Source organism: Ambystoma mexicanum, chromosome 13 (genome assembly GCF_040938575.1).
Source record: "Ambystoma mexicanum isolate Mex_15411 chromosome 13, UKY_AmexF1_1, whole genome shotgun sequence".
NCBI classification, from domain to species: domain Eukaryota; kingdom Metazoa; phylum Chordata; class Amphibia; order Caudata; family Ambystomatidae; genus Ambystoma; species Ambystoma mexicanum.
Window position 1 is genome coordinate 799111232 of NC_090938.1, and position 12205 is coordinate 799123436.

At 47.8% G+C, this 12205-nt stretch overlaps 1 protein-coding gene across 2 annotated transcripts in view; it reads left to right on the plus strand.

Moving 5' to 3' along the window:
* Positions 1-12205, plus strand: part of CUTA (cutA divalent cation tolerance homolog) — a 149597-nt gene that overhangs the window by 38578 nt on the left and 98814 nt on the right. Inside the window, exon 4 of one of the 2 annotated variants that reach the window (XM_069635204.1) lies at positions 9290-9349. The exons of the other annotated variant lie outside the window; for it this stretch is intronic. Coding sequence (XP_069491305.1) covers positions 9290-9349 — 60 coding nt within the window. The remainder of the gene's footprint in view (positions 1-9289; positions 9350-12205) is intronic. 2 annotated transcript variants of the gene reach the window in all.

Sequence of the window (12205 nt, forward strand, 5' to 3'; positions counted from 1 at the left end):
CTTGTTCCCTAGCTCTTCCCTCCATGCGCATAATGCGACCCATATCGGAAAGAGCTCCAGCAGCGTTATGTTCTTTGTCCATTCCGCCACTTGCTATGATTTTGGACCACTTGCCTGCACACCATTTTATCCCCAGTATTGCGCCAAAACCAAAGCCACCGGCTGCATCGGTGAACAACACCCTTTTACCTTCATCGTTCACCGGTGAGCGCCATATTACCGCCCCCTTGAAGTTTTTCAGAAATTCTGCCCATACTTGCAGATCTCTCTTGATTCCTCCCCCTAGCCTGACCCTGTGGTGCCCTTTGGTAGCACCTCTCGTTTTCAGCTTGATCCTTCTCTGGAACACCTTCCCCTGAGGTATGACTCTTCCTGCGAAGTTCAGTTTACCTGCCAGCGCTTGCAATTCTCTCACTGTTGCTTTGTTACTTCCTTGTAGTTCCTTTATTGTCTTCAGCAGCTCCGTCACCTTGTCCTCCGGGATCCGACACTTCCCCTTGTTTGAGTCGATTTCTATACCTAGGAATTGGATAACCTGTGTTGGCCCAATAGTTTTCTCCTCCGCTAGAGCAAAACCCCACTCGCTCGTTATTTCTACGAATTTGTCCAGTGTTGCCCTGCATATATCCGCACCTTTGGGGCCGACGAATAAGAAATTGTCCAGGTAATGCACCATCATGGACTCCCTCATTTCCTGTGCTACTGCCCATTGTAAGAATGAACTCACCCTCTCGAAATATGCGCATGAGATGGCGCACCCCATCGGAAGGCATTTGTCGATAAAGTATTCCCCCGCCCAATGCCTGCATAACCATCTTTGTGAACTGCTGTTGACTGGCAACAGGCGAAATGCCGATTTAATGTCTGCTTTCGCCATCCATGCCCCTTCCCCCGCTTTCCTGACCAGTTCCACCGCCTCCTCGAAGTCTGAATATGATACCGTCGCCTCGCTCTGGGCGATGCCGTCGTTCACCGAGGCCCCCGCGGGGGGTAGGATAGGTGGTGTATCAGCCTGTATTCCCCTTCGTCTTTTTTCGGCACCAGTCCTAATGGTGAACATAAAAATTCTTCGAATGGTAGGGCTGTGAAGGGGCCCTCTACCCTCCCTAGTTCTACTTCCTTCCTGATCTTACTGGTCACTATCTCCCTGTTTTCGCTTGCTGATTTTAGATTCCTAGGAATGTCATGTGCTCCCTGCCCGGTAAACAGGATGTTGAAACCCTCTCTAAAGCCTTGCCTGATCTGTTCTGCCGCTTCTTGGTCGGGGTATTTCCGGAGCCACCTTACCATCTTCCCGATTTTTACCGGCGTGGCCCCTTTCCTGTCCCAGTTTTCATTTCCGCATCTCATCTCTTCTGCCGCTTGGCGCCGCGGCCCTTGTGCACTTGGAGCTGCTGTGGTCACCCTTGCATCTCTCGCACTTGTGGCTGAATTTGCACCTCCATCCCCAGCTGCATGGTACCCCCTTTTCAAAGCTCCTGCACTGCCCTGGTTCAGCTCGTGCCGTCCCCGTGTTCCCACTGCCCCCACTCGGTGTTGTCGGGGGCAGGCTGCTCTGCCATCCTCTCTGTGACCTGTAATTTCTGCTCCGAAAACTCTGGTCTCTATTCCTGTCATAGCTGGATTTGTGCGTTCTGCCACTCGATCTATAATCCGTTTTGTAATCATTCTGCCAGTACTGCCTTCTCTGCTGTCCCCCTGTGCTCCGCTCCTTGGAATCCCATTTCTCTTTTAGCACGTTAAAAATGTAGAGGTTAAAGTTTTCTTCGTCCCAGCCCATATCCGGAAAGCAGTCCATCTCCTTTCTGAACTCATGGTCATACTCCAGCCATGCATCCCCTCCAAATGCTGCGTGGACCTTCAGCACCCTCAGTTGATATGCCACTAACGCTACCCCGTCTTCTGGGAATTTTTGTAATATGATTGTAGACATTATGGTGAAGGCCGACATCCAATTGTCAAAGTTCCTTACTACTGGCCCCTTTTTTAGTAAGCTTTTTTCATCCTCTTTCATGTCGTCCAGTGCCACATTCATCCCCCTCTTTTGACAATCTAATAATGTAAATATATCGATCAATTCTTTTCTCCAGATTTTTTCCTTTACTTTGTCATTTATGTACCAAGCCATCGCTTTCATTGACCTGCCCTGTGCGTCTTTACCCATGGTTGGCCTGCCATATTTCGTCATGAGCGGCGCCTCGTTTTCCGCCGCTGCCACCGGCGGTACTGCCCCCGGTGGTGTGGCCCCTGCCCCTATGTTTGGCCCTACCGGTGCACCTTGTGGTGTCGATAAAATTGGTGCTCCTTGCGGCACCGGGACTACTGGTGCCCCTTGTGGTGCCGGGACCGGGGCTTCCCTGGGCTCAGCTGGTGCCCCCTGTGGTGCAGGGACCGGGGCCTCTCTGGGTTCTGCCCCTGCCCCCCCACCCCACTCCACCTTTCTTTGCTCACCACTCCTCTCCATTTAACCCAAGGCTTTAGGTGATCCCTTTCTTCGTCGTCACTGCTTGATTCGTCTGATGAACTCCCCTGCCACTCTTCCCTGCTTTTCTTCCCCCGTCTGCTCTTCCTGTCATTGGTTCTGGGCGACTTACCCGAAACCGTGACACAATTTTTTAACATTTTTACTATTTTATTCCCCACATTATTATTCACAGTACCTTTCTTTTTTCTTTCTCTTGGTCGGTGCCTCCGTCCGTTCCTCTGATCTTTTAGACTCCGCTCTCCCCCTTTTCTGTCCTTGCGGTACCTCGTCTTCTCCTTCGCTGCTGCTGGGCTCTATGAACAGCAGAGGTGATGTTGCCTTCGCTCTTTCTTCTTTCTGCATTACTTCTAGCACCCATTGTGCTCCATACTCCTTCTCTGCCTTTCTTGCCCATTCTGAGAATTCTCGGGCCCTCTTCGCTCTTCCTTCCGCCATCCTTCTCGTCTGAATTCTGTCGGTCGCGCTTCTGTTTGGCCACTGCGAAAGTATCCTTCGCTCCTGCTCCGGTACTGTTGTAGCCACCGCGATAGTATAAACTTCTGGAGAGGTAGAAAATGCGTGAGCCCGCAAGAGCAAACGTTTTTCCTTCCCCTTCTCCAGGTACCAAGAGCCTACCCGAGAGAGGTGAGCTCTTACCTGGTTTGTGCCGCCTCTCCTTTTTCAGGCTTACTTATACCCCCTCGGCCTTTTGTTCCTTCCTGGGGGCGGCCGGGTTACCCCCCTAACCCCTTGCTGTTACAATTCGCACCTACCCAGGTGCTGTTTCCTGCCCTTCCTGGGCTTTTGTTTCCTGTGGCGCCATTCGGACGCCCCTCCTTACGCTTTCGCGCCGTTTTCCCCCACCCCGCCCCTAAACTCCCAGACCCTCTATCGTCCCGCATTTCATGCGGCCCGGGGCCTGGGTCATATTTTGTCCCCTTTGTATCGCTGGAGGCTCGGGCTGGGCCTCTCACTGAGTGCTGCTGCGCTTCGCTGCACCAAATGGAACACCTGCTTCGCACGCTAAGTTTCCTGTGGCCTGCCGCGGTTTCCACGGGTCTGTTTCCTGTTGGTAGCGGTCTTCTGATCTTGCATTCTGATTAGCTAACTGCACAGTGTAAACGTCGGTGCCAGGCAGCTTTTCGTTTCGGCATGCCCGCTCTCTATTCCATAAGGTCAGGTGCTGAGCCGGCCGCCTAGTTGGAGTGCGCCGCCAGTTCTCCGTGCCCTCAGCCGCCTGCTTGAGCTCGCATCAGGGACAGGTATGCTTCTGTTATAGTAACGCTCCCCCGGCAGCCGTAGGCACTCTCCCAGGTTGCGAGCTGCTCTCTGCCTCCCTCAGCCTCTCAATGCCATCGCCGTCTCGGGGACACATGCAGTGGGCAGGAATCACTCTTCCACACAGCCGCTGCGTCCGCAGCTCGGCGAGTAGGCCTCGCGTCTATCTGTTATTAACTTGCATTTGCTTGGCCACATTGTAGTATTTCCATCTGCCGGTTGCGCTTCACCCTGCTTGGGCAGCCCCTCGCACATCAGATGCCTTTATTCCACGCTTCTGTTACTCTTCCGTGACCTACACACGTTGCACCGGGTCTGCTTCCGTGAAGAGCAAGCTCCTCTTCATTCCTCCTGCGCATCTACGAGGAGCCTTTGTCTGACTCGCGGGTGAGTGCCATCTTGGTTCTTCAATACCCTGAGTCTTCCAAACCTCTCCAACCGCTAATACTTGATTGCAGAAGCGGTTCACGTTGGACACTTCGCCGCCGCCTGCCCACCGCGTTCATAGATGAATGGTTTCAGTTCTGCATCTCCTAGCATGTGATGCACACGCCTATTTTCACCGGGTCAATATCTGTTCAGCAAGAGCTCTCGGGGTACACTTCTTAGTATGGTTTTATCCTTAAACATCGGTTTGCTGCTCCTGGCTTTGGCCAGCCCCTAAATGCACGTGTTTATCTCTGGGAGAACCCAAGCATTCCTGAGATCTGTTCCCAGACTCGCCTGAAGACTGCTGCTGTGGTCATACTGGCTGAGCCCTGGGTGCTTTGCTCTTTGCTCGTCAAATCCTTTGCTGGGCCTTCCTTTGCTTCTTGCAGTCATCTTGCTTGCTGGACTGGCCTTCATTTCTGGACTCGCTGGCAGTTGATGTGCCCCAGCTAATATCCTTCTAGCCCAAGTGCCAAAAACTTGGGTGTCTCTTGCTCACCTGTCTGGAAATCGGAGTGTTTGATGGCTGTACCAACGCACCTCCATTGTGGCACATCCTGCATTATCCCAGCCGTTGTCTTCACCATGGAACTGTTTCCTTGCAGCTGGGCTGACCTGTGACCCTTGCTGCAGAGTGCTCCCATCAATGCTGCAAAATTGTTCTTCTTGTGGGTCGTCACTCCAGGTGTCCTCATTGGGCTTACCTCTTCCGGTTCCTTGCTGGGGGATGGGATCAAGTCACACCAACCACAGCCCCCAACTGCTGCTAGCCCAACCTGAACTAAAACTCCCCCGTGCACCTGCCGCCGTTCCCGGGTTGAACTTGCTGCAGCCAGCCCCATGAGACCCTGTCCCTGGGCCCTGATCCCGTAGGGTGTCCTTGTCTCAAGAGTCCTCTGAATGCAAGAGCAATGAGCCTTTGCACCCCCCCCTCTGCTACCGTTGATCTCCATTGTAGAGAGCGGGCAATGGGCTCCCTCTGCAGCCTTCTTCAGCCTGGCCGGTTGCTTCTCTGATCCTGAGCTGGGACTCTTCTGGTCTCCCTCATGGTGCTCCCTCATGCGGCCTATCAGGCTTGTTTCCCCTCCTGCCTTTTCCCCTTAACCCTGCAGAGCCTCTTGCATTTTCATGTGGATGCCCTATGGAACTCCTGAAAGGCAGTTACCTGGACTTTGAAACGGTTTCCTGCAACATCCCCCCCATGGCACTTCCCTGAATGGAAATCATGCATATACATGGAACCGCAGATTTCTTACAGTTTGTTTGCATAGGCAATAATGGTGTTTCATGAACAGATTGTTATATGTTTTCTACTCATTTATGGAGTTGATCGGTACTGTTTCGGGATTTTCTTGTTGGTTGCCTCCCACAGCTCCCGCGCCTATTTCATACCCAGTTTAACATGTGTACCCCCTGTTAGGGTGGCACCTTACCGTGTGATCTGTGGGCATAGGTGGCATCCATGTTTACATCCATTACTTTTGTACTTTTTTTGTTGGTATAGTTTCTACAAAGCTGTGCTTAAGAGTTTTGGATATTATGTTTCACTTTAGCGCCAACTCTGAGACACAAATATTGCATTAGGTTACAGATGGGGGAGAGAGAGATGCTTCTGGGTGCTGTTTGGCGTTTTACCCACCTGTTGACTGTGCACAGCCATGCTAATCTCTTAGCCCATTCCGACCCTCTGCCTGCCCCTCTCCAACCAAAACACACCATCCTGCGATCTCTTTGAGCCATCTTTGTGTCTCAGCAAAATCCAACTTTGTGCTGCATACGGCTGCCAGTGTTGTTCCTAAGCAATCTTCGGAGTTAATGGTTTGATTGCAGATGTAAAGGAGCTTCTGTTGTAATTAAAATGTCTTGACTAGGTTTACCTTCAGAGGGTTGATTTAAAAGCAACGTTTGCGTTGTCAGATCTGTTCCTTGCACTGCGGCCCTGTTAAAAATAAATATTAGCAAAACCAACAGTTTTCGCTTGTGCATGGCTAATAGATATGCATTTTTTAGGCACAGACATTATATGTCTTGGTAATATGGCTAGGTAGCCCCATTAAGGCAGTTGTGGCAACAGCCTATCCCATGCTTACACCAAAGCTCAAACGGTTGGTTTTTCCAATGCTTGTTGCACTATATTATGTATTGTACTTAATTGTGTGTATATCTGGGGCTAATTGTGCTCTTGTAGCAACACGTCCCACTCACAGGGTAAAGCCTGACTGCTCAGCCACGCTACCAATTGACTTAGCTGGCCACTCTCCCATCCCTTTGATTTGAGAAGCATGTGACTGGGCTGCCCACGCTGGATGCTTTTATTCACTTCAGGAAGTTGCGCTCATTGCGTGCACGCGAGTCATTCACATACAGATATCGGGGAACCGGATATAAATATCCTCCCTATCCTGGAAGAAGCTTGTGCTTTTGGGAAAAAAGCTGGCTTTATTATTATCCATTCAAAAATAAACTGTTCCCACCCTATTACACAGGGCATTTCCTTAGCAGTTACCTGTACAGGTTTACAGTTGTGTCCATGCTCAGTCTGCTACTTGGGAACACCTGGGCCCACACTCAGGATGGGTCCGTCATCCGTATGGTAACATTACCCATGCTTCTGTATTTATCATTATTACATTTCAACTCCCAAACTCTATCCCCGCGTCTTAGGCTATCGTCTAGTAAGATAGCTTGGGGCACACTAAACCCAAGGGTCAGTAGGGACATACTGCAGGGACCTTTGGAATCTGGGGAATGCCGCATCTGGAAATGGATTCTCTAATTGCCCAACACGTTTTGCTTGTTAGTGGTTCACCGCCTCTAATGTTCACCACCCATCCGCTTAGAGAGAGCTATCCAAAATCCACATTCCCCTCTAGGGCCTTGATGCAACGCCCTGAGGGTGGACTTCTGATATTGATACAGTTGAAACTATAATAATGGCTTGCTGGAGAGCATGTGAATGTCTGGGAGTACCCAGATGTTGCTCTTCACACTCCTTTTTAGATCACATGGGTGGTCTTCCAGTAGCGGTGAACCCAGATTTGAGTTGGGTGCTTCGCTACCTTGGGGCTGACCATTTTCAAGTTGACTTTTTCTCACTCGTGATGAGTTCTGTGAGTTGGGCAGAACATCAGCTATACATATGCTCCGGTGTCTCAGGTTGAAAACATTTTTAAGATGTCTTTTGCCAAATTTCCCAAGAATTTCTTGGATGGTTGTGCCAGACGCCTTTCTGTGTTCTACAAACTGTCTGTTTATTGGGCACACCTTCCGTGTTGGCTAGACCTTATTGGGTATCTAGCCTGGGGTCTACCCTTCTGGATGATAAATGGTAACTCACTACTAATCATGCTAAATGGGTCTATGTTTGATCTTCTTGCAGCAGTATTGCTCTACTCCTTCAACACGGTTTCGTTCTGGCTCTAGGTGATTTCCCCAGATGTCATTCACTCTAGCCTACATGTTTGCCTATGGCTTTAGCTTGCCCCCAGACACACTCCTTCTGGAGTGAAGTTTGGAGAGAAATCACTGACATGTGCCTTTTAAGATGTGTACAGCATCTGTAGAAGAAACTAGGTAGCTTTATTGGCACGGCTTGTCTGATCGTGAACCTTTGAATTGCAGAATTTGGATGAAGTGCCATCCTCCTACAGTTAGTCAGTGGTTGCGCACCCTAACATGGCCCAAGGAGCCTAATGCGACTTATCGACCGAGGGATTTTTGCTCATTTTATTTGTCCTTACTTCGGATACATCTCCTTCGCACTCCAACTGATAAATTGTTTTTTCTTGTGACCTCTAATGCTTACTTTTATTCCTCATTAGATTATTCAATGCTTAGCAACTGAAATATGTATGTTCACAATATTCGTTGCCATGTGTGGTGGCCAAGCTCGGGCCCCTTTGCAAAGGCCCCCTCGGCATCAGCCTCAGTTTGCAGCAAATAAGGAGATCAGACACAGACTGTGGTAAACCAAGCTTCTTGTATTAGGAAGCATATACACAGCATACAGAGTGACCAGCTGTTCAGCAGGACACACAGCAGGACAAGTGTCCAGGCAGTCAGCACACAGAGCTCTCCTGGGACCACCGCTTTAGCGCAGGTTACATAGCATAGCATATAAGCAATCACTAATATATTATAGCACTTTCACAAATGGGGGTGTTACTTGGCACGGTATTGCAGACATTTGGCAAGAACTGTCAACCTCTCTTGTGGGACATCGTGTTGAATTCTGGATAAGAGACATTTGCAGAAACCCTACTGTTATCTCCCATATATGGTGCTAATGCTATACTTGTAGAGAGTAAGTGAAAGAGAAGGTCTGATGTGTCGTCTGCCCCAGGAGGGGTTTGGGCAAACATTGGTGCTGCTTGCAGAGGGCAGATCTGATGTTCATAATACTTGCCATGTGTGGTGGCCAAGATCGGGCCCTTTGCCAAGGGCCCCCTTGGCATCAACCTCAGTTTGCAGCAAATAAGGAGATCAGACACAGACTGGTGGTAAACCAATCTTCTTGTATTAGATAGCAAACACACAGCATACAGAGTGATCAGCAGTATCCAGCTAGTCGTAAATGTATGAGCGAGCCTAATGTACTGTATGTATGTTTTAACGTTCTGCTAAGTAAATCTTCTGTAACAGCACCTCGATGCCCAAGGGCAGTTTGTGCGCTTTATAAATGGAAATATATTAAAAAAAATTAAATAAAAATGTAGTATGACATAGCATAGTATAGCATAACAATCCTAGCATAAAATAGCATTGCATAACACTCCTAGCATAACATAGCATCGCATAAGAATCCTGCCACATCACATGCTTCCCTCATAGAAATTACAATGTTGTGATGCTATGCCTCTTTATTATCGATTTAAAAAGAAGTAGAAATAAGTAACTTGATGGGCCCCCTGCTAATCTCAGAAAGCCATCCTGCAGCCCTCCCGAGAGGGCTGTGGAATTGCTGCCTTATCACTATTGATTGTTCTTGCTTCAGAAAGAGGCGAGTACCTCAGTGTTAAGTCACCTCTCTTTTGTGGCTTTGGGCTATAAAGGGGCATTGAACTTGGGGCCCTTGTTTCTCCCCCAATCATTTTCTGTTTTCTTATGCTCCATTCACAGGTCTATCGTGGAAAAGAAGTTGGCCGCCTGTGTGAATGTTGTGCCTCAGATAACATCCATGTAAGTGAAATCATTGCAGATTGGCAATTGAAGATTTTTTCCTCCATTTGGTTAATATTGCGCTCATCTCATTTTTGCTCTCTGGTTCTTGTATGTAGGGTCTGCCTACTGTTTCTTTGTCACTGTGTTGTGGTCGAGACTTCCCTCTGGGTTCTTAGTGTTGTGTCATTCTTCCTGTTTATTGTTTGGAATTGCCTTTTCCTCTTTGTGTTATGAATGCAAGTCTGTGTGTGTTGTGTTTGGATGTCTGTCCTATTGTTGGGAATGATTCCTTTCGCTGTGCTCCCTTTCAGGAAGTCTTTGTCTGTATCCTGTTTGATCTTTTAGTAGCTGCACCCATGTTTGTGTGTGTTTCGGTTCTGGTTTGTCCTGCTTACTTGTTTTACTGGACTGGAAAGAAAAGGAACATAGCCTCGCATGTTTTTGTATGTGAGCCTTGTTTTGATCAGAGTGGGTGATGAGAGCAAGTCCATCCTTTCATGGTAGAACGGAGCCTAATCAATGCATTTCAAGGCATGGATTTCTAAAAAGAAAATCGTGGCATAATTCAATAATTCTAGGTTTTATCACAGTAACTAAGAGCAGAAAATGGCTAAATTTGACCATCAGAAATTGTGCGCCCGGTACAGTCACTGTAGGCCAAAGTTTGCCACAGGGGAAATAGTACCCAATACATGTTTTTCATTTGGGAAAACATGTCCAGAAAAAATATTATCAGGTTAAAATGCTGTGGCACACTTCCCAAGGCAGCTCCTTGTCAGTGAACATTCCATTAGAATTGACATTACTAAAAATAAATAGCAGCCCTTTCTATAGTTAGGGTCCCGAAAATATATAGTTGGGTGCACCTCAAATATTGGACAGTCCTCCCAACTAATATCCGGATGCTGATCCGTATGTTGCGCTTGGATCCCTGCACCCGTGTCCTGTACTTGGATCCCTGTGCTGCCCTTGGATGCCTGCACCCGGCTGCTGCCCTTGGATGCCTACGCTGGCCTGCTAGGCCTGGATCCTTGTGTCCCTGTTTTTTTATTATTGGTCCTTCTCGGCATCAAGAAATTCAGTCTGTGCTCCAAGTGGGTCTGTATTATGAGGCACCCTTTGGATTTGTGGGTTGTGGTGGATTTCTGCAACAGTGAGTTGCAGTGGGTCCTGTATCCTAGTAGTTCTTCTAGTCCCTCCATGCTATGTTAGGAAATATTTATAGGGTTTTATCCTAAATGTCAGGTAAGTAGAAATTGTTCTCAGTTAAAGTCAATTGTTCCATGGTACTGTGGAAGTTCAGAGATAGGAGACGGACAACTGGACAGGTTAATAAACTTTAAGGTTTATTAAAGTACAAGAAAATCCCTCACCTAGGCCTATCACTATGTCAGAGGTTCACAATCTAATAAATTAACACAATAAAAGGTGCTCGTCAGGACATCAAACATAAATCGATTCTGTCCTAAGCAATCTAACTGACTCTACCACTATTAAAGGAAAACATATTCAAACAAGTGTTCAGATTTATGATGGCTGGCACATTACCTCCTCCTAACAAATATCTCTAGATAATGCCCTTCTTGGTTTCCCAGGATTTTCGTTTCTCTCACGGTTCTGAAAAAATCACAAAGTTCCTGTACAAAAATATGAAATGTTCCCCATGTCTTCCTCAGACTTTGCCGTCTTTCAGAGTCTTGATAAACCATGTTGTTCCTCAATTTGCCTCAGAGCAAAAATGGCAAACACCTGTGTCCCTCAACACAATTCTGAACCAGCTTTACTAGTTTTTCCCTGCATATAGAACTTGTTTTAGAATGTGCTTCAATTGTTCAAATGTTAGCTTTGGCTCGCACCTTTGAGTCAGTCCTTTTCTATTCTTCACGTGTATAGGCTTCTCGTTCACCCCTTTGAGAGATGCCTTTATTTCCTGGTTTCTAGTAATCCCATTCTCTATATCAGATTCCTGTATCCCTTCTTTGGATGTTATTTTCCCTTTTTCGCTAGTCTCGTGGGGCCTGTGAGATACTTCAACAGTTCAGGAATTCTGAGTCTCTTGCAGGATGCCCTACTTGGAGCATACCAGGTAACTGCTGTTCTGCGGTCGTCTTCCCAGGGGTAGACAGTCTCTCCGTCTGCTGCAGATCCCTCTTACATGGGACGCTGGTACCTTGCTCTCAGTTGCGGGTGCATTCTCTCTGGCCCGCCGGTCTTCCGCATTGATTGCAGTTTGATCTCTTGCCGGCAGAGATTTCTGGCACTTTTGGGCTCGGCAGTGCTGTGCGGGCTCTCCTCCCACCATATAGATGCTGTGGTCCTGCCTCCAGGCAGCATTGCCTCTGCACTGTAACTGTTCTTTCGATTTGACTGAATTGGCGTCAGCTTTTTTTCTTTTCTCTTTCTCTCTCTCGACACAATCTACATGCTCTTGTTCTTCCCTTTTCGTTGTTCAACTGAGAAACAAAAGCGTTGCAGGACTAAAATCCACTTCGTGACTCTAGCATTGGATTTTTTTCTGAGGCTCATCCAAATTAGAGATTGATCGGTGACCAATTGGAATTTCTATCCGATTAAATTGTACCGTAGGTTGGTAACGGCCTATTTGATGGCAATAGCCATTAGTTCAACAGTAGCATAGGCTTGCTCTCTAGGAAACATCTTCCTACTTATATATATTGGATGGGGTGTTTTAATCCGCCATGTAGTTGGGGAACGTGCTGCCCCAAGCCCACTTTGGATACATCTGTTAATAAGATGAATTCCCGATTGAGTCGAGCATCTTCAAGACCAGTTCATCATGTTTCAGCTCCTCAAATCTGGCCTGATCTTGACGGGTCCAATTGAGTGTAACTTAATCTTTTATATGGTGAAATA